The sequence below is a fragment of the Ammospiza caudacuta genome, chromosome 6 (genome assembly GCF_027887145.1).
Source record: "Ammospiza caudacuta isolate bAmmCau1 chromosome 6, bAmmCau1.pri, whole genome shotgun sequence".
Classification (NCBI taxonomy): domain Eukaryota; kingdom Metazoa; phylum Chordata; class Aves; order Passeriformes; family Passerellidae; genus Ammospiza; species Ammospiza caudacuta.
Window position 1 is genome coordinate 36833920 of NC_080598.1, and position 24522 is coordinate 36858441.

The 24522-nt window shown below is 39.9% G+C and overlaps 1 protein-coding gene across 1 annotated transcript; it reads left to right on the forward strand.

Annotated features, from left to right (window-relative positions):
* The first annotated feature begins 18869 nt into the window (after window positions 1-18869).
* ACTC1 (actin alpha cardiac muscle 1) lies at window positions 18870-23874 on the forward strand. The gene is made up of 7 exons (XM_058806367.1): window positions 18870-18957; window positions 19453-19601; window positions 20362-20686; window positions 21330-21491; window positions 21604-21795; window positions 23026-23207; window positions 23546-23874. The coding sequence occupies exons 2-7, from the start codon at window positions 19473-19475 to the stop codon at window positions 23687-23689; spliced, it is 1134 nt and encodes a 377-aa protein (XP_058662350.1). The 5' UTR covers window positions 18870-18957; window positions 19453-19472; the 3' UTR covers window positions 23690-23874.
* Window positions 23875-24522: the final 648 nt, after the last annotated feature.

Genomic DNA, 24522 nt, shown 5'->3' on the forward strand with positions numbered 1-24522 from the left:
TTTGCAGAAGTGGGTGATTCACTATGACCTTCATAAAGTTCAAGCTATTGGAATTGTCCTGAAAGCCCTGCCTTCCTGTCCTGGTAAGAGATGTAGTATCATACTGTTTATTTCCTTGTCCACTCTGTCCATGTTTGAGGCACCTGCTAGTTTTACTCAGAGCTAAGAAACGCTAAGAAATTTTCACAGGCTCAGTCCTTTATCTCATTTGATCTCTAATGTGCTATGAGCTAATCTTGTTCCTGCATGCACAGATGCCTCAGTGGTGGGACAGTTGTCCCGGACTGCTCCCTGCTCCCGCAGCGCTCCCCCACTGGCGCTCTGTCAGTCTGAGCTGCGCAATGAGAGCAGACACCGAGCACAGCTGCTGCTCCTGACTCATCCCAGTGCTCAGTACCTGCTGGAACTCTGAGCTGAGACAGCCACCGTACGCTGGAAACAAATACTGAGCAAACACAGCAGGTTTAAGGCTTTAAATTTTTATCCGTTGAAACACAAATATCAGTGCAAGTACACATGCATACCTTCTGTAGTGGTAAATTTATATCAAGCTGATTCTAAAGAGAATGTCTTACTGTTATCACAAATGTGTTCAGTTTTGCCCATATAAAGCCTGAGAGTTTATCTAAGTATAACTTAAAGCCTATTTTGTAAATTATTATTTTAAACCAGCTTTTTGATACTATTTCATTTTAAGGAACTGAGTGAATATGCTTTCTTCTTATGTAAATATGCAAAAAGCCTTTCAATTTAAACAACATAAAAGGGTTTTTTCCTGCAAGTTTAAAGTTATTCTATTTGCATTTATTTTATTACATTTAGAAATTATGCCTTACAGTGTTCCAAAATGAATACAGTGGAATAAAGGGCCAATGCAAGTTATTGTTATTGCTAATGCTTCTCTAGCATGTGAAGAAGGCAAGAGAAGGCAATCCCTCTCTTACATTTTGGAATTCTGCCAGCAAAGGAGAGTACTAGAGGAAAGCATGTTTCACCCAGGCTAATGAGGTTTTTGATCAAAACTATTTATCTTGATTCTCCTAGACCTTAGAGAAAGATGCCAAATTTACCCATATATAAATTTGTCCTAAAAATTGCTACCCAAACCTTTTCATAAGGGGTTGCATGGGTGTGAGTAACTGGGACCTGAAACGCAATAGGTACAAGCTGGTGAGACCATTAGATCAGAGGTGCATAATATGCCATAAGCACAGCAAGAGGAGATGCCCAATAATGTGTAGCAGTGAGCTACATGTGTACCTCAGTGGTTTAGCATTAATTTATGAATGTAACAACAGCTCCTTGTTTCTTCTGGCAACATCTTGTAAATGAGCTATAAATACATCTGCTTTGATAAAATATTTTCCCAGCTGGCACCTGTCTGCACCTTAGGCTACTTTTCTCCTTTGAGAAGCAAAGGCAACTGTGTTTGCTACTGTTTTCACACTGATGCCTGCAGAGCCAGCTCTCATCCTCAAGCCAACCAGAAAAGCCTTAATGGGAATCTTCCCCTCCCCTCTGCCTTCTGCCTCAGTTTGCTCTTGATAGGAACTTCTCAGCTTGGAAACTTTGCTGAATGGGTTTTACAGACTTTTGCACTCTAGGTAGGGCCACATTCAACTCGCAGTTGAAGGGAAAGACATAAGCTTAACCTTGCAAGGTGAGTCTCTGAGAGATTAGTGTGAAAAAAGAAAGAATTTGTTCATAAGCAGAAATCTGTATAGGGTTTATAAGTGCAACTGTAACACTAAAGTGTCAAACTGCCACTGCCTGACTCAATGTCAGCCATGCACATCAAAGTCTCTCCTAAGCCACACAACCCTGTTGCATTAGGTAGGAGATATGTGCAGATTTTCAGGTTATGGATTTTGATTTTGATGTTTACATGCTGTTGTATTCACAAAAGTTTTGGTTTGGATAGGGGTTTTTCCTTTCAGATCTACCCCTATGCTGTTATGGGTATCAGAATCTTTTCAAATCAGCAATCTTGAAGACAAGGAACAATTATTTCTAACAATCTTTTGGGTAATTCTGAGAAAAGACTTGAATGTGTTCATAATGTTTTCATTAATTTCTTTTACTATCACCATTTCAGATGCCCTTGTCAAATCTGTTTAAAATAGGGAACCCCCTCACCCAATAGAACAAAACAGACTGTACTTTCTTCTCTTGTTCGAGCTTGAAGCCAGATTGGGACATCGTAAATATATTCATAACTGAGAACTTTGAAGACAGATTTAATTAGCTATTTAATTGTTTTGGAAAAGCAATCAGAAATTAAGCACCAATTTGCAATTTTTTTTTCTCTGGGTACATATTCAAAGTGAAGGTTTTGTTTGTTTTCGATGGGCAGAAAAAAATTCAGACCATCTCCAAATTAGTGTTAAGGGCCTGTTCAGGAATTATGAGACTGAAGGTACAGTGCCATTATTTTGCTGTGTCCGGTACATTTTCTTTATTTTAATTTGTTCTTTTGCTTAAGTTGACTGTGTGTTTAAAATTTCAGCTGACAAGCTGTCAGGCTTGCCAGCAGCATTTTCACTGTGAATATCATGACATCCATATACTTAGATTTTCAACAAAAATATTTGTTTTGCAACTTCAGTGATGGAATAAATTTATGGAAAAAACCTGACTTCTTCATATACACTGTGAAAAAAAAATGTTGACATTGTTCAAATCAACATCTATTTACATTGACTATAAGATGTTTTGTTAAACTAAATGCTCAACTCATTTTGTGGCAGAGACTTTCTTTGAGATATCTCCACAAGAAGAGAGTTACTTAGAATATCTTACAGCATTTCACTCCGATGTGATTTAATATAGTCTAAGTGAATTTTAACAGAATTTTCTGAAGCATAAACATTGTTGAATTATAAAAAAGCTGTCTATACAAAAGCATTTGTTAAATGCCTTTAAAAAATTACCAAATGTGCTAACAAAAATACAGACTGAACATTCCCTGGAAGCCATAGAATGTTCTTGTCATCTAGCAAAATGATGGCAAAGACAAGTTAAATGGAGGATTTGAGGAAGTGCTTGTATGATGAATAAAAACAGAAACTTTCACATAGGGTTTTTGGGACATGTTTTCCTCCCTGTCTGGTTGCTTCCTGTTTGTTTCCTGTTTCTTTGGTATGCCTGTACCAAAATCACAGAATCACAGAATATTTGGGTTGAAAGGGTCACTGAGTCCAGCTCCTGGCCCTGCACAGCACCATCCCCAAGGCTCACCCTGTGCCTGAGAGCATTTTCCAAACATTTCTTGAGCTCTGTCAGGTTTGGTGCTGTGACCCCTTCCCTGGGCAGCCTGCTCCAGTGCCCAACCACCCTCTGGGGGAAGAACATTTTTCCAATGTCCAATCTAAACCTCACCTGATTCATGCCATGTGAATGACATGACGAATATGCTGTTTCACAGTGATCACTGTGAAGTTTTCTGTAAGATCACTGCAAAATTTTTCTAGTCCTCTTTATTTTTCTATTCCTGTCACGGAAGGAATGGAGGGACTAGTTTTTAATATCTTCAGGTGTGCCATGTCTCTCCTCCAGAAGTTTTCACTAATCAAAACACAGCATGCACATGCATTAGTGTCTGTTTTTAGTTTCCTTGCCTCATGTTTTTGTAGCTGAGATCAGAAGAAACTTACTGTATTCACTGAAATGCCTCTGCCAAACCATAGCTGAGGCTGGAAGCTGCATCTTCAGCTCTTCAGAACAAGTGACATACAGGGGTCTAACCAGGGCAGCCATCGATGCCTCTTGGGATGGGCAGTCTCTGGCTGATGCTGGTGACATCTGCACCCTTCTGTCCTTGCCCAGCAGCTCCAGATAGCCCAGCCACCAGCTGGGATTCCATGAGCCAGCACAAAGATATTTCCTGCCATGGTTGCTGGTTTACAGGTGTGAGTGTTGGGGAATGTCAGGCTCAGGACCCCTCAGTTCCTGAGAGACATTTGCTGACCACAGAAGTCCCTCCGTCCCCTGCAGCCCTCCTGAGGCATGGGCCACTTGCTGGGACCACACCTGTGCCTGTGGCATGGCTGTGTTTTGGCTACAGTGGGGTTGGTGGTGTTCGGGTGACACAAGAGGAGACAGCAGGGTGACAAACATTGATTTCCTGCTTTGGTGAATACCCACTGGATCATTTAGAAAGCCATTAATCTGTGCTGTCAAGGTAAGGAAGGCTGTTTCCCATATATTTTTCTGGTTTTACTCATAATTGATAAATTTGTGTACTTTACAGTATGACATCATAAGGCACTAAAAATTCAGCTAGTTAATCCACACCTTCTGATCTTTGAGCCCTTCTTTGGTCCATTTTCATTAACAGGAATGATGAAAACTGCATTAGTATGTTAGTTAGATTAGCATGTTAGATTTTGTGATTGTGTTAGTATGATCAGTGTGATTGCTATGAAATTTGCCCACGAGCAACACACTCTAGGTAAAGCTATACTGTTCAAGAAAGCATTCTTTCTGATCATATTTAAATGCTTTATAAGCAGAACTTGTCTGAAGAAATGGAACTGTGTATGTTGCCCCTACACCCAGAGATACTCTTATTTTTCATGTCACTGTTTACTTTGTCATGATTTTAAAGAGGTGCCCCCTGTGTGTTGTTCATGTATTTCATTAACATCTGAATTGCAGCAATCTGTTTAACTCAATAATACTGTACCATATCCAGCTATCTATCTCTCATTAGACTGAGAAATACTACTTTTTACTACCCCAACTTTTGCTTCTCTTTCTCTCTCCTTGATGTTTAACCCCTTTATCACCTTGTACATCATATAACTAGTTAACAGCAGTCATCTGATAACCAAGAGTGTACAGAGTTCTTGGATTCTAATTTTAAAAGAAGCTTGTATTTTTACCATGAAATCTCAATTATGAATTATTAAAAAGGAAACATTGAGAAATGTCTCAGTATTTTAGATATGATGCTTTATTTTTCCATTGCATCCTTTTTTTAGGTTTATTTAGTTTTTGGACCTCTCACAAGACCATCAGAAAACAACAGGTTGTGTTTTCAATTGTGTGGTGTTATCATAAATATATCTGCAATTTTCCTGTCTGCTGAAAGAATGAGCAAGGCAGAAATAAAATACTGTGACAGCCCACAACACATCTCAGTCATTGGGGAGATAGCTGTTAATATTCTTAGTGGATAATAGGCTTGATGGATCCGTTAAATAAAGCACATAGTCTCGAAGCTCATCACAGGGAGTAGGTGATAATGAAAAGAACCAGCAGATATGCAAACTTAATTAACCTGCTACTGGTTGGTTGTGTGCAACCTATTCCTTGTTAAGCCAGAAAATAAGCAATGCTGTCAGCCTGCAATGTTCTGAGCTTTACGGACTAGCCATAGTCTTATTCTTGGGATTTTAATAACGTATTATATTCCAAATGTATTGTCTTCCATATATTAATTTTATTCTTCATCTATAGCAATATTTTATCATGCACTGAAGGGACATTGAAACTTATCTCTGTAGAGCTGTGTTAAAAGTTTGCATCTAAGTCCTTCTGCTCTAGAATGCTACTCATTAAAGTGACTCTGGTATTTTCCTTTCTTCCTCAGGAGGAAAGCCCAAAAGGCATGTATGACTTGGTATTTTTTAAATTAGGCTTTTGTTAAATAGAGGAAACAGGTCTTCCTTGGCTGAAAATATCTGTCACTCCCTCGCTCAAAAAAAAAAAAAAAAAATCAGATGAAAGAGGTCTATCTATACATCTCTATAGGCACTCACAGTCCAAATCAACCCTTCTTTTCCATGTCAGTGGTTCAGATGGCAGAAACCACTGCCATCTGCATATCACGGAGATTATTTTGCCTCATGCCTTATTTTGCTGGTGTTTCTCGGCTGGCCCATAGGTGCAGCCCTGTGTGCCCTCCCTGGATTCCTTTCTCGTCCCTTGGCTCAGCAGGAGCTGATGAAGGAAGCAAAGTGTCGCTGGAGCGCGCAGCGTTGCTGGGGAGGCAGCGTGCTCACGGTGCCTGCAGTGGGCAGCTCCTGTGCCAGGCAGGGCAGGCAGCTCTGCATCACAGCACCTCTCAGCTGCAGGCTGGTGCATTTCAGAGTTTACTCTGTTAATCCTTGTTTTTCAGGTATGAGCAACCTTTCTCTTGAGCATGTCACAGAAACCTTAACAATCCAGAGGTTTTGTCTCCTAAAATATACAATGGAAGTGAAACTGAGTAATGATACCGTGTACTTTCAGAAGGTGGCTTACTTGGAAAAGGTAGATCTATATGCATTTATCAGGTTTTGAACTCAGTGTCAAAACCTAATTAATTAGAAACAATTGAAAACCGGAGGATAGGGCAGCCAAGATGGAGGTAGACTTGAATGTAACAGAAAGAATGAGGTTATAGGGCTGATGAGATGTTGTTGAAAGATTTAGAGGAAAACAATGCACCCAGGAATGGTACTTACCTTCAACATGGTTGTGGAAACACACATATTACTGTGACAGTAATATTGGTGAAAGTAAAGACCCAAACCTCACTGAGGAAAAAGCATTATGGTGCTATATGATGTCACTTCTGAATTTCAGCTTCCTTCTTTAAGTCTCCCTGAAGACTTTTTGCAAAGACAATTCAGTGAAAGTATACCATGCCTACAAAGTCAAGAATCTAAAGAAGGGATTGTTTCTCTTAGTGGTTATGTAAAGTTAAATGACTGCAAATATTCTCTTCAGCAGGGGTTTTGGTATCACTACAGGGATGTGCTTTGGGTGTGATGCTTCAGACTTTAATTTTATTCAAACCTATTCCAGAGCTTTTCATATGTGGAGATTAATGTACCCTCTTGTTCTGCAGGACCTTTGGAAAACTCTGTGGTGAAGAAGGGTACAGGAAAATGCCTGAGGAAACCAGAGTCCATCTTCTCCTGCCGACAGCTTAGAGAACCATCTCCAAGGCTGTTTTCAGTATTTATGTAATGCAGTTACTTTTTAACTACTGAAAGGGAAGGATAGAGAAACAACCCCCAAATATCTCTCTTGATATCTCAAATATTACCTCTTTTTGATGATGCACTTAATCATCAGGGTATAGTGAGAGATTCAATCCTGTGTACAGCTATCCATAATTACTCTTGTAAGAGCTAGAACTGCCTTGAACTTGGCTCTGAGAGGCAGTGACATATATTTCTACCTCAGTAGGAAAACAGAAGGATTACATACACTATTCGAGAATAAGCTATTTATGAAAAAGCTACTGCAATTAAAAAACCTTTGGAAAATAAAGTTGACCATAACTGATGCATTTTTAGCCTTTAGGAAGTGGTGTCAGGCTGTGAATACTGAAAACTGGCAAAAAAGAGCATCTAAGCTTTGAAGATGAATGGTATTTCAGAAATACCCTTGTCCTCATTTAGCCTCAACCTTCAAGCATCATCTTATGCTGAATTGGGTGATGATACACAGGAGAAATTTAATATTTTAGAGGATAGGACCAGAGAATACACAATGCTGATTCACTGGGGTTTTTTTTTTTTGCTGATTCTGTTCTCTGAAACATTTAACTTCCCCTGCATATTAACATGGGAGCTGTGAATTCTGCTAGGGCAGAGCAGACAGATAAAACTTAGACATTAAACATTCATCTAACATTCATGTTAACACATCAGGTGGAAATATGAGATTTAGATTGGGCGCAGTATGTGTTTTTGATATTAAAAATAAGAGAAATAAGTACATCCAAACTCAAAACCTAAACTTTGTATGTGGTTCATGTGAGGGACTCCCTGTAGGTTGGTTTTTAAGTGCTGGAATGAAAGCATATTTTTTGTTTGACTTATTTAGCACAGACAGGATGACTCAGCTATTTTCTCTTTTCTCCCTCTTTTATAGCTCCATAATGATTGAACAGAATTGAGAAAAACTTCTGAAAAATCAGATATTTTGAAATACCTGTATGTGTTAATTTTTGCTCTGCAAAAATCAATCTTGTAATTAGATCTCCTTCTCAATCACAAATGTTGCTGTGTGACTTCCAACAGCGACTGCACTGGCTGGTAAAATGGAACCTCCAATGTACAAACATCTTTTAGCTACTCAAGCCTAGCAGGTGCTGCTTGGGAGCACTGGAGCAGCAGCTGGCTGGCTCTTTGTGTCACTTCTGTCACACTCCCAGTTATTTACACACCCATGGGCACCAACGTGTCAAGGCTGTGTCTGTGGCCCAGGGCCCCAGGAGCATTTGGGAGACGGAGACTGGGAATTAGGATGCTGAGTGATCTCTGTGAGCACCTCTTTAATTTGCTCTTCCCTCTCCATCTCCCTCAAATTAAAAATTAGTAGGTAATTGCTCAAAAACTTTTGGATTGCAATGAGTTTTGGAACCCACCAATCAAGACAGATTTGAATGTCAATTAGAATAGCCTCCATTCTTTTCCCTTCCCTTTCAGTCTTAATATGCTATCCATCTTTAGTCTCTTTAAGTCTTTCCTCTATTTTTCCTATATTTCTGGCTTTTTGTTTAGTTCATTGTAATTTGCATCCTCTTTTAATTTGAGATTTTTAATAGATTTTATTTTTCCTTCATTATATTTTCTACCTTCACCATGACACACTTTACTTTGTTAAAGTCCCTTTTATATTTAAAAAAGCTGCTTTTATGCCTGACATAGCAATTGTAGAATTCCTTGTGCTGAGTATGTCTTGAGGGGTTTTTGCATTTTGTTTTGTGTTGTGGTGCTTTGGTTTTTTGTTGTGTTTTTTGGATCACAGTCTGTTAAACCTTATGTTATTAAGTTTTCTTGTTCAGCCATCCTTGATCAGATTTTTGGACTACATCCTATTGTTTATTGTTTCCTAGTTGGAATGGGCTTCCAGCATTAAATGTTCCAACGCTGGTGGTCTCCAAACTTTTTTGATTGCACACCTCTGTCAGTAAAAATTTTAAGCGAGCACATCCAATCTATGTGTATTTATTAATGTATAACTTATGTATGAGTGCTACTGTAATAACACATTCTGTACACTATAAAACCTATTAAAAAAAAATTGGAGAGTGAATGAGATAAAGATTAAACAAACACAATTTAAAAATATTTTTATCTTATCTAATAATGGTACAATGAATATGTTCTTCCTGCACCCCAGCGGATTGTCCTGTGCACCCCCTTTGGTCCTTGCATCTCACTTGGACCCCACAGAATTTACCTTTTCTAACATTCTTTTCCTTTACTCAAATTTCTAGGATAATTTCTTCAGTCTTCCTTTTAGAGTTCACCTATCTCACATGTTTTTTTCCATGCTAAGTAATTAATCTCTCATGATATCATACAGGTTGTTTTGCTAGCAGTGAGATTTTTATATCCAACTACATTCTCCCAACAGTTCCAGAACTAGGAGGTAAACCAAGAATATATGTTAAGCTGTGATTTTCAACCCCTTGTGTTTCTGTGCTCAAGATTTTTTTTTTATTTGAATAATGCAGAGATAATTTTCCTAAAGGTAAGGCCTCCAGTATTTAATTTCCTTTTTATTAATAATTGAAGGCAGAATCTTACTGCTCTTTGGCTTCAGGTGGGTATAGCTGCTGAAACCAGCAGTACTTTCCAGGGCTTTCAAGAAGATCAGCTTGGAAAACATGGCTGAGCAAAGGAGTTTCCTCAAGCTGACAATTATGCCGTCATGTTAAAGTCATCTGCAAAACTGCATGCCACAAAACACTCGAAGGAATGGGGGATATTTAGAAAATTTGAGGACTGTAGGACTGATGTTTAAAACACTGGAGTGGTACTTCCAAGAAGATTTTTTCCTATTTTTTGGGTTGATAAACAATTTTTTTATCAATAAATCATTTAACCTGTACCTCATTGCTTTATGCATGGAAGCCTCACAGGAGTTTTGGGAATGTAAAATTCACTAAGAAGCATGAACATCATAGTTATATCAGACCAGAAGACCTCTGAAGAGCCAGAGAACTACTGACTGTAGGACAGAGACAGGCTGTTAGCTAGCCCAAGAATGTAATTATAGTGCATATTCTATCTTTTTCTCTTAATGTTCAGGCTTTGAGAACTCATTTAGTTTGTATGTAAACTTCCTAGTGTATATGCTCCCAGGCCAACAGGAATTTTCAGAGTATATTTAGACATTATATTTTCAATATTCATCCTATTACTTATTTAATCTTGAATTTATTTCCTGCTTGTATGGAAATGCATCTTCTTCCTGGTGTTACGGAAATTGACTCAGCACAATAATATGTCAGCTGCTTAGTTCAACAGGAATAGTCCAGTTTCTGCTGTGGTTTGAACTCTCCCAGTATCCTTTCAAGGTGACAACCTAAATTAACAGTTTTGTAGGCTACACAGTAATTAATATTTAATGACCAGAGTAAACATGCTAGTTATATTTCTACCAAACAAATATTTCTTTATCCTTGGGCATTTATGCCTTCTACATAGCTATAAATAGTTGTTGTGTCCTTCTTAATTTGATAGGAAAGAAATACACCTAAATGATTCTTCTTGGACATATTCCAAAGCAAATAAATTCAGCGAGGGACAATAAAGAATTTTAGTGCAGTTTTTATGAACTCCTTAAGCTTTCTTCTAAAGATTTTCTCTCAAACATATCATGCTTCTGAATTTCCTGGAGTTAATTCCCATTTTTCTTGGACCAGAGTACTTAGAACCTGCCTTCTGAGTGCAATGGTTTAATTGTTTAATTCTGACAGCAGCCATTTAGATAGCTTCCATCTGAGCTGTCCTAGGGTCCTCACTGGGAATCAGCTTGACCATGAATGACACAAAAAGGAACCAATGAAGATGAGTCTTACAAAGTATTTCTTTTCAGTTTCCAAAAGCTTTAACAGAATTTACATTTCAGGAGAGATTCTTGTATTTAAGGCCTTTAGCTTAAAAATCATATCTTTTTTGAAAGCATCATAGATTTTAATTGTTGCTTTCAGAAAAATAGGTGTATTGTGCTAAATGTAAGGAAGGCTGGGGGTGCTGCACACCTAATTCTTAGCTGCCTCTCACTCAGCAGGAGTCTAGAGAATTGGCATAGGTGTCTTGGTTCCACCTGCAATACGTGAGATGGCTTGGAACCCTCTGCAAGAAACTGCTCTTTTTTACTGCTTTTTGCTGAATCATTTGTTTTAAGGCCATTTTATCTCATTTTGAAATGCAGTATGATATATTTGAATTTTTTTTTCATGTCAAGCTACGTCATGAGGACAGTACAATCCAAGACAAGACATTTGGCACTGGGAAACAAATGCTCATCATGACAGCCTTTCCTCTGAGGGCAACCTGGTAGTTTAGATACCATTTTGCAAAGTATTTAGATTTTCCTTGTGGTCCCTGCCTTTGGTTGTACTATGTATATTATTTTCAAAAACATTTTATGGGGAAATAATTGCTTCATGAACCATTGAATTGACCTTTCCTTTTTTCCCCTGAACATCTACTATGCTTAAGGCAATCTATTAAAACCATGTTTTCAGCAACACTTTCCCCAAATGACTTAAATGATGAACTTTTGCCAGTGAGATTTTACTGATTTCCATCTGGTACTTTCTCTGATCTTGAATTACTGAGATTTTTAGGTAGATTACCTGCTCCTTGAATAGGCATTTAACCTTTCAATTTTTAACCTTTTAACCTTTTTTCCCAGAAGTTTCCCAGAGTTTTGCAATTATTCAAACCCCCACCTGCAATGGATCATTGTTCCCAAGCTTAGAATAGCTCCTGTTAGTCAATTCTTTACTGGATGAATGACAATCAATAGAAATTTTAGCTATGACTAACAGCATTTTAAATGGAAAATTCTCTTACTGGTGTCTACAAATTCTACCTGCAGTACATATTGGACAACTTCATACAAAATACTAATTGAAATTTGTATTTTGGATACCTTTGTAGCAAGCATAAATAATTATTAAGTTTGATGAGCCAGTAACATATCTTCCTATGTTAAGGACGACAGTACCTTGAATAAAGTATTCCAATACCTTGGAAATCCAGTTTTCTGTTCTACAATTAACTCAGAAATGCCATGTTTTCTATCATGTTAATGAAATCTTGGCAAATGCTTAGTCTTGTATAAAACAGGGCGTTTTAGCAAGAAAAATGAAGGACACCCTGACTTATTTTTTTCTGTAGTTGGGACTTTGAATAAATAAGTGACAAAATAAGTACTGGTAGAAAATATTTCCCACTGTCATTCTAGAATACTATTTAGAAAATTATTAAACCCTGAATGTAATCCCCTCTTAGTCCACTGGGATTGTTTCCATCACCAAGCATTTTATAATGATTTAAAATGTGGTTTTGCTATTCTCATTTCACTCTGATTTTTTGTTGTGGTATTGGTTTTCTTAGCCTGTAGGTACTCAATAGGAGTAACTCAATAATTGCTGTCTGAGATGTTAAAAGTCTGTCAGTACTGTTAAAATGTTGCACATATATTTTATTGGTAAAATGAAAAATGTCAGTCTGCTATGGATTCTTATTAGTTGTACTGAATATATTATGGAAATTCTGGATTGGAATTAAGATTGCATTACTGAAGACAGCTCACTGTAGGACATGGATTTTGTAAATATTTGGGTGCTCTTTATTAAACAGACTATGCAAGTAACTATTGATAAAATCTGGTAAAAAGCCTAAGCCTACCTGCACAAAAAATGCAGCCATATTATCAGTTCCCTGCGAAAGCAAAATTCGTGATCCAGTGGCTGAGTGAAAATTCAGGAAATGGAACCCATATTACATAACCATTCCTTCCCTGGTAAGTGTAGATTTTTGAATTATGCTTTCTGTCTCAATCTTTCTCTCTCTCTTACTAGGCATAAGGAGAAAAAATGGGAAAAGTTGAATAAAATTTGCATTTGTAACATGGTATGCAACCACAATATAAAATATTTGAATTTACATAAAATACAATATACAATATATCAGTTTGCTCTTATAAGATTTTGGTTTTCTATTACATAGACTCTCTTTATAAGGTAACATTATGGAAGCTTCTTCAATCTTGTAGCCAGTTGCTTAATTGCTAATTGTTCAGTTTTCAAGGGAACTGAAGCTGTTATGTTAATTATTAATTAATTAATATTCTTTATTATTAATTTTTCATCTTTTGAAAACAGTGAGACAAAAATAATTTTTCTACTGAATTTGTCTGGGGGACAAAAATATCAAAATACTTAGAAACAAAATTTGGAAAAAAATAGTTCCCATCAAAAAAATTTTTTCTTTGCAATTCATATAGGGTTTTTCTGCAAAGTAAATCTGTAGCTTTCTGGATTTTTAAAAATTGTATGAAAGTAAAATGACCTGATTTGGGAGCATTCTTTGAAAAATGGAGTAACAAACTTCTGGGGTAAATGTATTTTGATGGAGGTTTGGTTTTTTAGCAAGATAAATAATTTTTACAGAAAGTTCCAAGCCGGTCTCTGCATCATCCAGTTCTACACCTGAATCCACTTTCTTCAACTCCATGTAACACAGGGCAGCTACACCCTCTATTAATAACTGAGATTTTTTTTATCTAAATCATCTTACAGCTTAGCAAAATTATATGTGGGAACCATCACAATTTTATGAGACTCATCAAATATCTTTGTGTTCCTTATAGCTCCAGCAGGATCCATGGGTCTTGGAACACAACTTTTCTTCAGAAAGATGTATCTGTGAATTGTGGCAAAGCCAACTCTCTGCATACACCACAGATTCTGAAAATCTTATGTACTCATATCTGAGAGCAATGGAGTGCTTCTTATTCAATGGCAGAACTGGTCTTCAGGAGCTGGATTCAATTCTTACAGAAACTGCTGATTTCCACTGTGACTTCCACTGTCCTGCTGAAGCTCTCATCTGTAAAGCATCACTTCCTTCTCTCCTTAGCCTATGCAGATTAAGAAATGCTGGTCCTCCTGCTTTCACACACAGTACAACCAAATGCATGTAAAAAGGTTAAGAGAAAAGCAAGTATTTGATGGTTTTCCCTATTAAAGGGTAATTCTTTAGTCAGAATCCAATTAAAAAAGACTGTGAAATTGCTGCTTTTGTAGTAATCAAGAGACATCTGTCTGATTCTGGAGAACGAAAAGGCAGCTGAGAAACAATCTGGATGCTCTCACCTTACTTTGGAGCAGCTGGTAGATTCAGGGTCCTTTAGTTTCAAATTAAAATAATTTCTTCCTAATGTCTAATCTAAATATAGTATCTTTCAATTTGAAGCCATTCCCCCCTGTCCTGTCACTCCAGGTCCTTTTAAGAAGTCCCTCTCCATTTTTCTTGTAGGCTACTTGCAGGTACTGGAAGGCCACCATTAGGTCACCCCCAAGCCTTCCTTTTTCCAGGCTGAGCACTCCCAATTCTCTCAGCTTTTCCTCACAGGAAAGCTGCAGGATGGGTGTAAGAATCCCATCCTTTCTTTGGAACTGACATTTGGCAAATAGTACCCCTGGAGAGTGAGAGACTCAGAAGAACAAACTCTTTGACTGGCTCTCACCTCCCCGTAGGCTGCCCGTGGCTTTGTGACAAGAGGTTTCAGCTGCACGTCTGACTCCCAGCGCCCACCCCATCATTTCACCCTTTCAGCGCACACTTAAGATGTTTTAGGTTAATTATAGAAGTGCAGCAGCACATGAGTGAGTGAGAGAGACTGGCAGGGAGATGATAAGCGCCTGCAATTATGTGAAGGGTTTAAATGCTGAGCAGACAAGGAATATATAAGGCATGAAACATGGGCTAGTACTGGGGTGGATGAGACATAACTAAGAAAAGGGAACACCCAGTGAATTCTCTGGAAATTTTACCAGATAATGTAATTATTAAACTGGGAGACTCTTCTAGGAGAAAGATTTCTCACTTGGAAGGTTCAAGACTTCAATAGTTTCATAGGGAATAATTTCAGATTTGTGGTGACTGCAGAACTGTCTTCTCTGGCTTCTCCTGGTATGTCTGCATTCACAGGGAGATTCATAACTGCACAGACATTGATAACAACACATGGCTCCTTCGTGACAGTGACTCCTTCATGACAGTGATTTTCATCATATATTGCATGTTTGGCATTCTTATCTCATCAGGACTTCTGCCCATCAACAAGACTCTGCTGCAATGCTGCCTATATTTCTAAAGACCATATAGCTCCAAACAGCTGTTGTGAGACAAAAGAGACAATAGAAAGCCTGTCAGAATGGCATTTGCTTCTTTTTCTTGAAAATGTTAAGTTTCTTTCAAAGACTACACTGGCCTGAGGCTTAAGAGAGGTAACATTTGGCTCTGTGCTAGGACAGATTTTATATGTCAACATCCATTGGATTTAGAAAGACCAGATTTTAAGTGAGAAGTTGCTGTAGAATCTGATAGGTCAGGATATACTGTATATAAGATTGTTTGGTATATTATGAAAAATTTGTTGATTTTATTGGGAAATTTACAGAAAAAACATAATAAACTGAAAGGCTGAGTTAAAAATACAGAGAGGACCCGATTCTACACATTTGCAATTTCTGAATGCATTGCTAAATACTGTAAATAATCTGAAGGCTGTTGTAATAAGTGTTCTAGGCTTTAAAGCTTTTAAAGAATCATGGCTATATTTTTAAGCTGTTGTATTTTATTTTAGTCAAAAGCTGAATAGCAATTGTGAGGATTTCTAGGCCTCACAAGATCACAATGTGTTTGCTTTTGTTCACATTTTTACCATGCAGAGGTAAGGACTCATGTTCTCATTTTGGCTGCAGCCACAACAGTGTCTTGTTGGTTGAACAACACATCCAGTATTGCCCATATCCATGTGTCTCCTATATATATCTATATATATATATATATATACACATCTCTCTATATATATGTACACAGACATACATGTATTTAATTTTTCTCTCCTATTAATAATCACACAGATTGAGGCTTCATGCTCCTGTGTGCTCAGGCTGTTCTGGGGACATGCAGATCACGTCCACGCAGATCTGTGTGCTCTCCAGCACCCTGCACTGCCTGTGTTTCCCCTGTCCCTGGGGTCACTCCCAACAGCCAAGTCATGAGAAATGTACACAGCATGTGGGAGCCCTGGTCAGCCAGAGCTGCTGGAGTGTTATTCCTGTAGATGACATTGCATAACATACTTCAGTAGGTTTTTCCTTCTCTGGTTTACTCAAGCCTGTGATGACACTTCATTGCAGAAAGCAGAATTATTTTGGCCCAAGGAATAACTTTAGCTGGGCAATTTTCAAGTGGCTACAAGGAAGGAAATGATATTTTGGAATTATGTATGTTGTGTGGTGCCCTTTTCATTTGACCTTGCAATATATGGGAGTGAGTTGGTGTGTGGACTGATGAGTTCTCAAATGGACCAGGATGCTAACTGTGAGTCCTGCTGGATTAGAAATGTAAAACTTGAGGAAATAGTGCAGAAAACAAAAATTTAGTTTGGCAGTAAACAAGAAAATACAAACTGTTTCATAGATTTTTTTCAGTGAGAGCTGGCTCTGTCTCAGTTTCAGGAGAGTCTGTCTCTCCCTAGCCAGAGGGAATGTAGGATGTGTCAGAGAGAGTCTGATTGGGGAGGAATTCAATGCAGCTATCAGCAGTGGACTTCTATGTAAATACTGCAACACCTCTGAACCAAGCAACAGCTGAGATAACACTGTAAACTAATCTTAGTGCTGGCAAAGGTGGTCAATCCCTCACATTATATGGTTTCTGTAGAAAAGATGTGCTAGGGAAAAAAATAAGCAGATTTAAACTATATATGGCAACTTACCATCGGGTAAAATATGCTGACTTTTTCAAATTGAAAGCAGCATATGGTGATATTTTTTTCTTTGAAAAATTGCTCTGTACCAGGGTGTATATGCTTAGAAATCCTTGCATCTGTATGAATTCTTGTATAAACAAGCATCACTATCACCAAAGCATTTCCAAGTGTCTGTTACGTGGGCTTGATCAATTTAGATAAACATATTCTTTAGATAAACAAATTCTCGGGGGCCTTATCCCACCAGTATTGATTTTGGTTGATTTTCCATCAAGACAAAGCAAACAAAGAGCCAAAGCTTGTCCAGAGCAGAGGCATTGAATCACAACGTTTTGCTGCTTTGACCTTTTGAGGTCACTGCATTTCACAGTCCTACACAGCCTTTCTTAGGTAGCTAAGAAAAATAAAAAAGCAATATATAAATAAAGACATATACACACAGATAAATACGTGCATATAAAATATATATGGGCATATATATTTATATATACTGATGTATTAAATAAACATACAAAACTCTGTACAAAAATGGTGTCTCACCTGGAACAGGTTCTCTTTCCTTGCAGCACTTAAAGTAAAGCAGGAGCTTATCCAAGAACTTTGCTGCTACCATCTCTTTCAGAGCTGTGATTGTAATTTAGCACAAACCCAAGATAAACTGGGGTTGGGGTGGAGCTAACCACCTCATTAATTGTGCTAGAAACAAGGAAACTGATGCCACAATCTCTGATTTCAGAAGAAATCAAAGTCTCGGGGTCTCTGACGCCCCCTTTGGATATTGTTTAGAAACAAATAGGGATTTCCAGTTGTTTGTGCTTTGTCAGAGCTAAACCACCATGCAGATTGCTCTTCCCCAAACACTTCTCAAAGCCCCCGACTTCAGGTTGTGTAGCATTCACAAGCTCTTTCCTTCCACTTAATTTAAGATGTATACATCCATGTGATGTCTGCCAGCCTTTGTAAGGCATCTCATAAACTGGACCTGTGTTTAAGCAGCTGATCCACTTGAGTGTTCCTCTCTTGGCTTTGAATCTCACCATCCCCTCCTGTCCCAAACCTCAGTTCTCCCCACTGCATCCCAGCATTGCTTCACCGGCAGACACGGGGCACTTTACAAGATGAGCTCCTGGAGGACACTGCACTCCACATTATAATGAGTTTCTCTGGGACATGAGTTGACAATCTCTGCTTTCACATACCAGGCCAAACCCACTCAAGGGATGCCTCTCCAGTCTTTCTATTTTTAACAAACAAAAAAAAAAGTCCTGAAGACACACGGATTTTCAAGGTTCCACCGCTGCAACAAATTATCAATGTGGATGTTTCAACAACTGAGCAGGAAAACAACTGTCACATTACATTAATACCATAGCTGGGTTTTGTCCAAGCTATTTCCATATCTCGTTCTCTGCCCTAGACATATCACTATCCCTTACTGATCTGGTGTGCATTAAAAGAGCAAAGAAGAGTTTAAGTATATGCATAGTAACATAAGTGAGCACATCCCATTTTGCGCTATAGATGTCAGCCAAAAGCAGAGAAAAGGGTGATTTTTACAGGATGTGCTCATCAAAGTTTAAAAGAAATTGAGTGTGCACTGCTCCTTCCTAAGGCAGCACAGGAGAGCAGATGCCGCCCCCACGCAAGAGAGGAGCCTCAGTTGTTGGCACCGAAGTAACCTCATCACTCGTTGGTTGAACAGAAGCTCGACTGGCCTTTTATTTTCGGTGGAAAAATGAAAACCCGGGAGAGAGAACGCCCGTGCGGCTTCCCTCGCACCCTCCGCCAAGCCCGAGCATCGCGAGTTGGCGGCGCCGCACCTGGCCGGGCACGGGCGGCTGCTGACCGCGGGGGCCGAGCGGGGCTGCGGCCCCTTCCCGGCCCCTGCCCGGCCCCTCGCAGCCCCTGCCCGCCGGCGCTGACCCCCGGGGGCTGCGCTGGGCTCCCTATTTGGCCATGCGGCGGCCGGGGCCGCGCTGCCCCGCGCCTGCCTTACATGGGCCGGGCGGCCGGGGCTGGCCCGGCTCCATTCATGGCTGCGCGGCCGCTCGGGGCCGCGGCAGCGACCAAATAAGGAGAAGGTGGCTGCCCCGGCCCGCCGGGCCCCGCACCGCGCTGCCCCTCGGCGGGTATAAATCGGGGCGTCTCCGCCGAGCCAGCAGCCCGGGTCTCCTCCGCTGCGCCCCCGCCGCCGGTGCTGGTCTGGTGAGTAGCGCAGCGCCGAGGGGCGGGCCGGGAGCCTTTGGGTGGGACGGGACGGGACGGGACGGGACGGGGCGGGATGGAGCGCACGGGAGGGATGGACGGGAGGCACCGCCGGTCGTGCAGGCGCGGCCGGGGCCGGGGCCGTGCTGCTCCCGGCTGGCGCTGCTCCTGCCGGGGACACCGCCCGCGACGCGCTCCGGGCCGGACACATCTCTGCGATTTAAAAAGCTTTCCCTCCCTTCTCGATCTGCGGCCAGAGGGATCCGCTAATGACGCCCTCATGGAGCATTTTGCAAGCTGGGGCGGCTTTTGGAGCGCGGAGGAGCCGGCGGCTGACGGATCCCGTTTAGAGCCGTGGAGCATCCTCCGGGACAGCTCGAATTTCCCGCTCCGCTCCCGCCTCAGCGAGCCGGCCGCGCTCCCTGGGATGGCGGGCGGGAGGGCGCGGAGGGGCTGCCCGCGGGGCTCTGAGCCGGCCGCCCTGCTGTTTTCCAGGTTCGTGCTTCCTCCCGAAGATGTGCGACGACGAGGAAACCACCGCGCTGGTGTGCGACAATGGCTCGGGGCTGGTCAAGGCGGGCTTTGCCGGGGACGATGCCCCCAGGGCCGTTTTCCCGTCCATCGTCGGTCGCCCGAGGCACCAGGTAAATTCAGAGGCAGAAGACTCCATAAAAATGGGTTTTTAAATGAAAACATTTACAATTTGTACTTTTATTTTTTTTTATTTTTTTTTTTTTTATCCTGGATAAATTACTGCTAAGGTTGCAAAGTAATATGAAGTATCTGATCAGTTGTATTGTCCTGTTTACAAACTCCTTTTCCTGCTCATGATATTGTGCAGTTTACTTTCAGTCAAATTTTTGAAAATCAGAAAGAAACAAATAAGAAAAAAGAATATGAATATAAGAGGTGTATTATAAATGGGGGAAAATTTATTAATCTCATGGAAGGAAAAAAAAAGATTTTATGAGAACACCTCAGATTCTGTTGACATAATATTTTAATAATGTTAAATTTATTTTCACAAACATCTTTTCAGGAGTGTGACTGCTAGTACCTTTCTTGAAAATAAGACAGTTAGAATTGTAGAATCATAGAATATCCTGACTTGGAAGGGACAAACAAGAATCAACAAGTCCAATTCCTGGTCCTACATGGGAGTCACACCATATGCCTCAGACAGTTGCCCAAATTCTGCTTGAATCCTGTCAGGGCTGGTGCTGTGACTCCTTCCATGGGGAGCCTGCTCAGTGCCCAATCACCCTCTGGGTGAAGAACCTTTTTCTAATATCCAGCCTAAACCTCTCCTGACTCAGCCTCAGGCCAGCTGTCTGTGATGTATTTGTTTGGACTCTGTGATGTCGTTTTCCTCAAATAATGCTTTTCTGTTTTTTCTTCTCTTAGGGTGTTATGGTTGGTATGGGTCAAAAAGATTCCTATGTGGGTGATGAAGCTCAGAGCAAAAGAGGTATCCTTACTTTGAAATACCCAATTGAACACGGCATCATCACCAACTGGGATGATATGGAAAAGATCTGGCACCACACTTTCTACAATGAACTCCGTGTGGCCCCTGAGGAACACCCTACTTTGCTCACAGAAGCCCCCTTGAACCCTAAAGCTAATCGTGAAAAGATGACCCAGATCATGTTTGAGACCTTCAACGTACCTGCTATGTACGTGGCAATCCAGGCTGTCCTCTCCTTGTATGCTTCTGGTCGTACAACAGGTAAAACAAATAAACACCGTTTAGATTCTGTTTCCTTTCAGGAACTCTCCTTCCTTTCCATTCTAAATAGGAAAACACACTAAATTTACAGAAAAATAGGTCTTTTTGGTTTATGGCAATTAATGACAACAGTAGCATAAAAGCCAGTACAAAATAGGTCCACATTGTTCTTTCCACAGACAATTTGCCTTGCTTTTGGAGAGGCACCATGGAACTGGCTGTCCCACTGCTTGTTGTGGTGCAAATGAGGAGACATTCCTGTAGGGATACTGCAGTCACAAAAGTGTTACACCAGTTTAAGGGTTTAGACTGGACCAAAGATGCCCATTATCAGACCAAGACAATCACTATTGCAAATATTCTTACTGCTCAGTATAGTAGTAGTGGAAGGCAGGTTTTATGGATTATCCATATATATATGTGTGGAGCAACTATTCTGTGTGAAGATTCACACCCCTCACAAATGTCCAGGCAAGCAAAGGCAGAAAGAATTGGAAAGATCTTTGTGACTGAAAAAGAATTATGCTACTTTATACTGCCTGAAAAATCCTTTATTTTGTTGTGTTTCTTGCTGCGTCCAGTGTGTAAGGGCTCTAAGCATTCTCTAGGTGACTGCAGCTGCTCTCTGACATTTCTCTCCCAGGTATTGTCCTTGACTCTGGCGATGGTGTCACCCACAATGTGCCTATCTACGAAGGGTATGCCTTGCCTCATGCCATCATGCGTCTGGATCTGGCTGGCAGGGATCTCACTGACTACCTCATGAAGATCCTCACGGAGCGTGGCTACTCCTTTGTGACAACAGGTCAGTCCTTCATCTTTTCTCTGCTGTGAAAACCCTCACGTCTCTCTTGGCCCACCATCTTCTCTAGTGTTGTGCTTATCCAAAGCTTGATTTGATTCTCCTGTATCCACAGCGGAACGTGAGATTGTCCGTGACATCAAAGAGAAACTGTGCTATGTTGCACTGGACTTTGAGAATGAAATGGCCACTGCTGCCTCTTCCTCCTCTCTGGAAAAGAGCTATGAATTGCCTGATGGTCAAGTGATCACAATTGGTAACGAACGTTTCCGCTGCCCTGAAACCTTATTCCAGCCATCCTTCATTGGTAAGTGTTCCAGGAAATTCTCCTTTCCGTAGGAGGTATGAATGAATTAGAAGATTTGGAAGGTGCCCTGCTCCTCTTCCTGCTTACCTAAATTTGGCACAAAATCCGACATGAATGAATAATAATTTAGATCATTTGGTTCCTGTAAGATGGGCTTGATGTGAGCTCATCTGGTAATTAGCTGAGTTCCAGGCTCTTGCTGCAAGGTTTAGATCAAGTTTTAGGGTCCCAGTTTTTTAATGATAAAACATACAGTTACAATACCATCATTAAGGAGTTGGACTCCATGATCTTTATGGGTCCCTTCCAGCTCAAGACATTTTATGATTCTGTGTCACTGATGGCAAGAATAGCCTTCAGAGCTGTATTTGTAAGGCTTACACTCGAAACAGTATCTATTTCCATGAAGAAGTGAAGTGTCAGAGAGGGGAAGGACATGGAGTGAAGGTGTGAGTGTATTTATATACACTCTAATTAACATTGCCATGGTCGAGATGGTAAGCCTTGCTGATCGTGCACGCAGCTGACAGATGCAGCAAATGTTACACTCTTGAGTCCCAAGTAGTACATGCAGTTGTTCATCAGCTGACTTCTTACTGTGGATCCAGTGTCTGCCCTTTCAGGAAGCACCTGTTAAAATTAACAAATTGGAATGCAACCTACAACCACTTGCTTCTTGTTTCTTTTTTCTTACCATCAAGTACGAATATCTTAATTCCGTGTGACGCTTATGTCTTGCCTTGATGATTCTGAGTGGTATAGACTACATTTTGAGTAGACTGAAGAAGTTACTATTATCTTCTTTAGTTCTACTTCAACTATTTTTATTGTCTTCATTTGCTGTCTTTACTATATTCAGCTAGTACTTTCAGTGAGACTGATGTAAACCAATAGTCACGTTTTCTGTTCTTGATACCCTTCTTCCACTGACATTTACTAAATGAGTTTATCTCACATGTCTACTTGTTATCTTACTTGTTATATTTTGAGTCTCTTGCCTTTGCACATGCATTATGATTCTTACCTTTTCTAACAAGTAATGTTCACTTCCTAAATTAGTTTTGTAATTCTCTTTTTTAAATATTTTTCTGTAACACTTTATAACCAGGAAACATTTTTACAAGAAAAAGGCCAAAAAAGTTCATGTTAACAATGATCAGGAATGCCAATGTTTCATTTAATGGAGACCTCTTGTATAATTCACTGGCCTACTGTCTTTTTTTCCTCAAGGTATGGAATCTGCTGGTATCCATGAAACTACCTATAACAGCATCATGAAGTGTGATATTGATATCCGCAAGGACCTCTATGCTAACAACGTCCTCTCGGGTGGTACAACAATGTACCCTGGCATCGCTGACCGCATGCAGAAAGAAATCACTGCCCTGGCTCCTAGCACTATGAAGATCAAGGTAAGGAACTTGACCCTGTGTTATAAATGGTGGATAAAGGTGGAGACAATGTCAGCTTCATTAAACTGGGATGTGGGAACAACTCAAAAATGAGATCTAGAGCTGATGGGCAGATGAGCAGAAATTCCATTTAATCAGAATAATTTTCTTGGTTAGAAGAGAAGAAAATATGATTACAGATTTTTTTAATACATTACATGTATTTTAAGAGCTGCTGAAGATCAATACCATTATAGAAATGTTCTTTACTTTCTTGTGGAAATATCTACTGGCATGTAACATTGCAATATGGATTCACTGTTCAGAAATGAGGATTTTGTTGCTTTTCTTTATCCTAGATCATTGCTCCTCCTGAACGCAAGTACTCTGTCTGGATTGGTGGCTCCATTCTAGCATCTCTGTCCACCTTCCAGCAGATGTGGATCAGCAAACAGGAGTATGATGAGGCTGGTCCATCCATTGTACACCGCAAGTGCTTCTAAGCACTCCCTCCTCAATTTACTTCCCACTCAGGATGACGACAATATGCTTCTTGGAGTCTTCTGGCAAACCTTCCCGAACTCTTCAGTCATTGTACAGTTTGTTTACACACCCGTGCAATTTATTTGTGCTTCTAATATTTATTGCTTTATAAATAAACGAGATCTGGGACTTGCAACCTACAAAATATTGTCTTTTGTCTTATTTCAAGTACTTTTTGGTCAGAAAAATGCGACTAAACCCCTGGGATTTGGAAACTCCCATCAGACCTAGGAGTACTTTTACTGCATCCTAACTGATATATGCATGTTAGGTCATGGTTTTCTGTAAGAAAGAATTTACACTTTATAGTTTTAATTTTGAAATTTGGAACAAAAGAAGCAATATATTTCAAGGCTTATAAAGAAAAAGCCTTAGGGCTGACCCAGTAAGTGGAAAAAGTGAAAGGAAACCTCTCATACTCACTCACTCACTTAAGAAAGATTCTTCTATCCCATTTATCGTAATGGGATTTTAATATTCATTTATTAAAAGCCAAAGCTTCTGTAAAAGAATTATGTTAATACATTTAGAATGTGATTTATAAATAATTAGTTCAATCCTAAAGAGTCATGCAATTGTTTTCCATGGGCTATAAATATTTATGGCAAAACATTAATTGAAACTGACAGCTTACTCATCTTCCCCTATCTCTTCGAAACCAGAGATAAAGAAGTGAAATCTTTATTGTACTAATGCACAGGAATCAAACTTCTGTTGTATAAACCCAGAATTATTACAATCGCAATTATTTTCACATCATCATTCATATGTCTTAGGCAATTTTTAATCCTTA

Bases quoted from the DNA above. Each gene is read 5' to 3' on its own strand.
- ACTC1 (XM_058806367.1), top strand. From the start codon at position 19,473: ATGTGCGACGACGAGGAAACCACCGCGCTGGTGTGCGACAATGGCTCG. The intron at 19,602-20,361 runs GTAAATTCAGAG...TTCTTCTCTTAG, and splicing joins TCGGTCGCCCGAGGCACCAG to GGTGTTATGGTTGGTATGGG. The intron at 21,492-21,603 runs GTCAGTCCTTCA...CTGTATCCACAG, and splicing joins CTACTCCTTTGTGACAACAG to CGGAACGTGAGATTGTCCGT.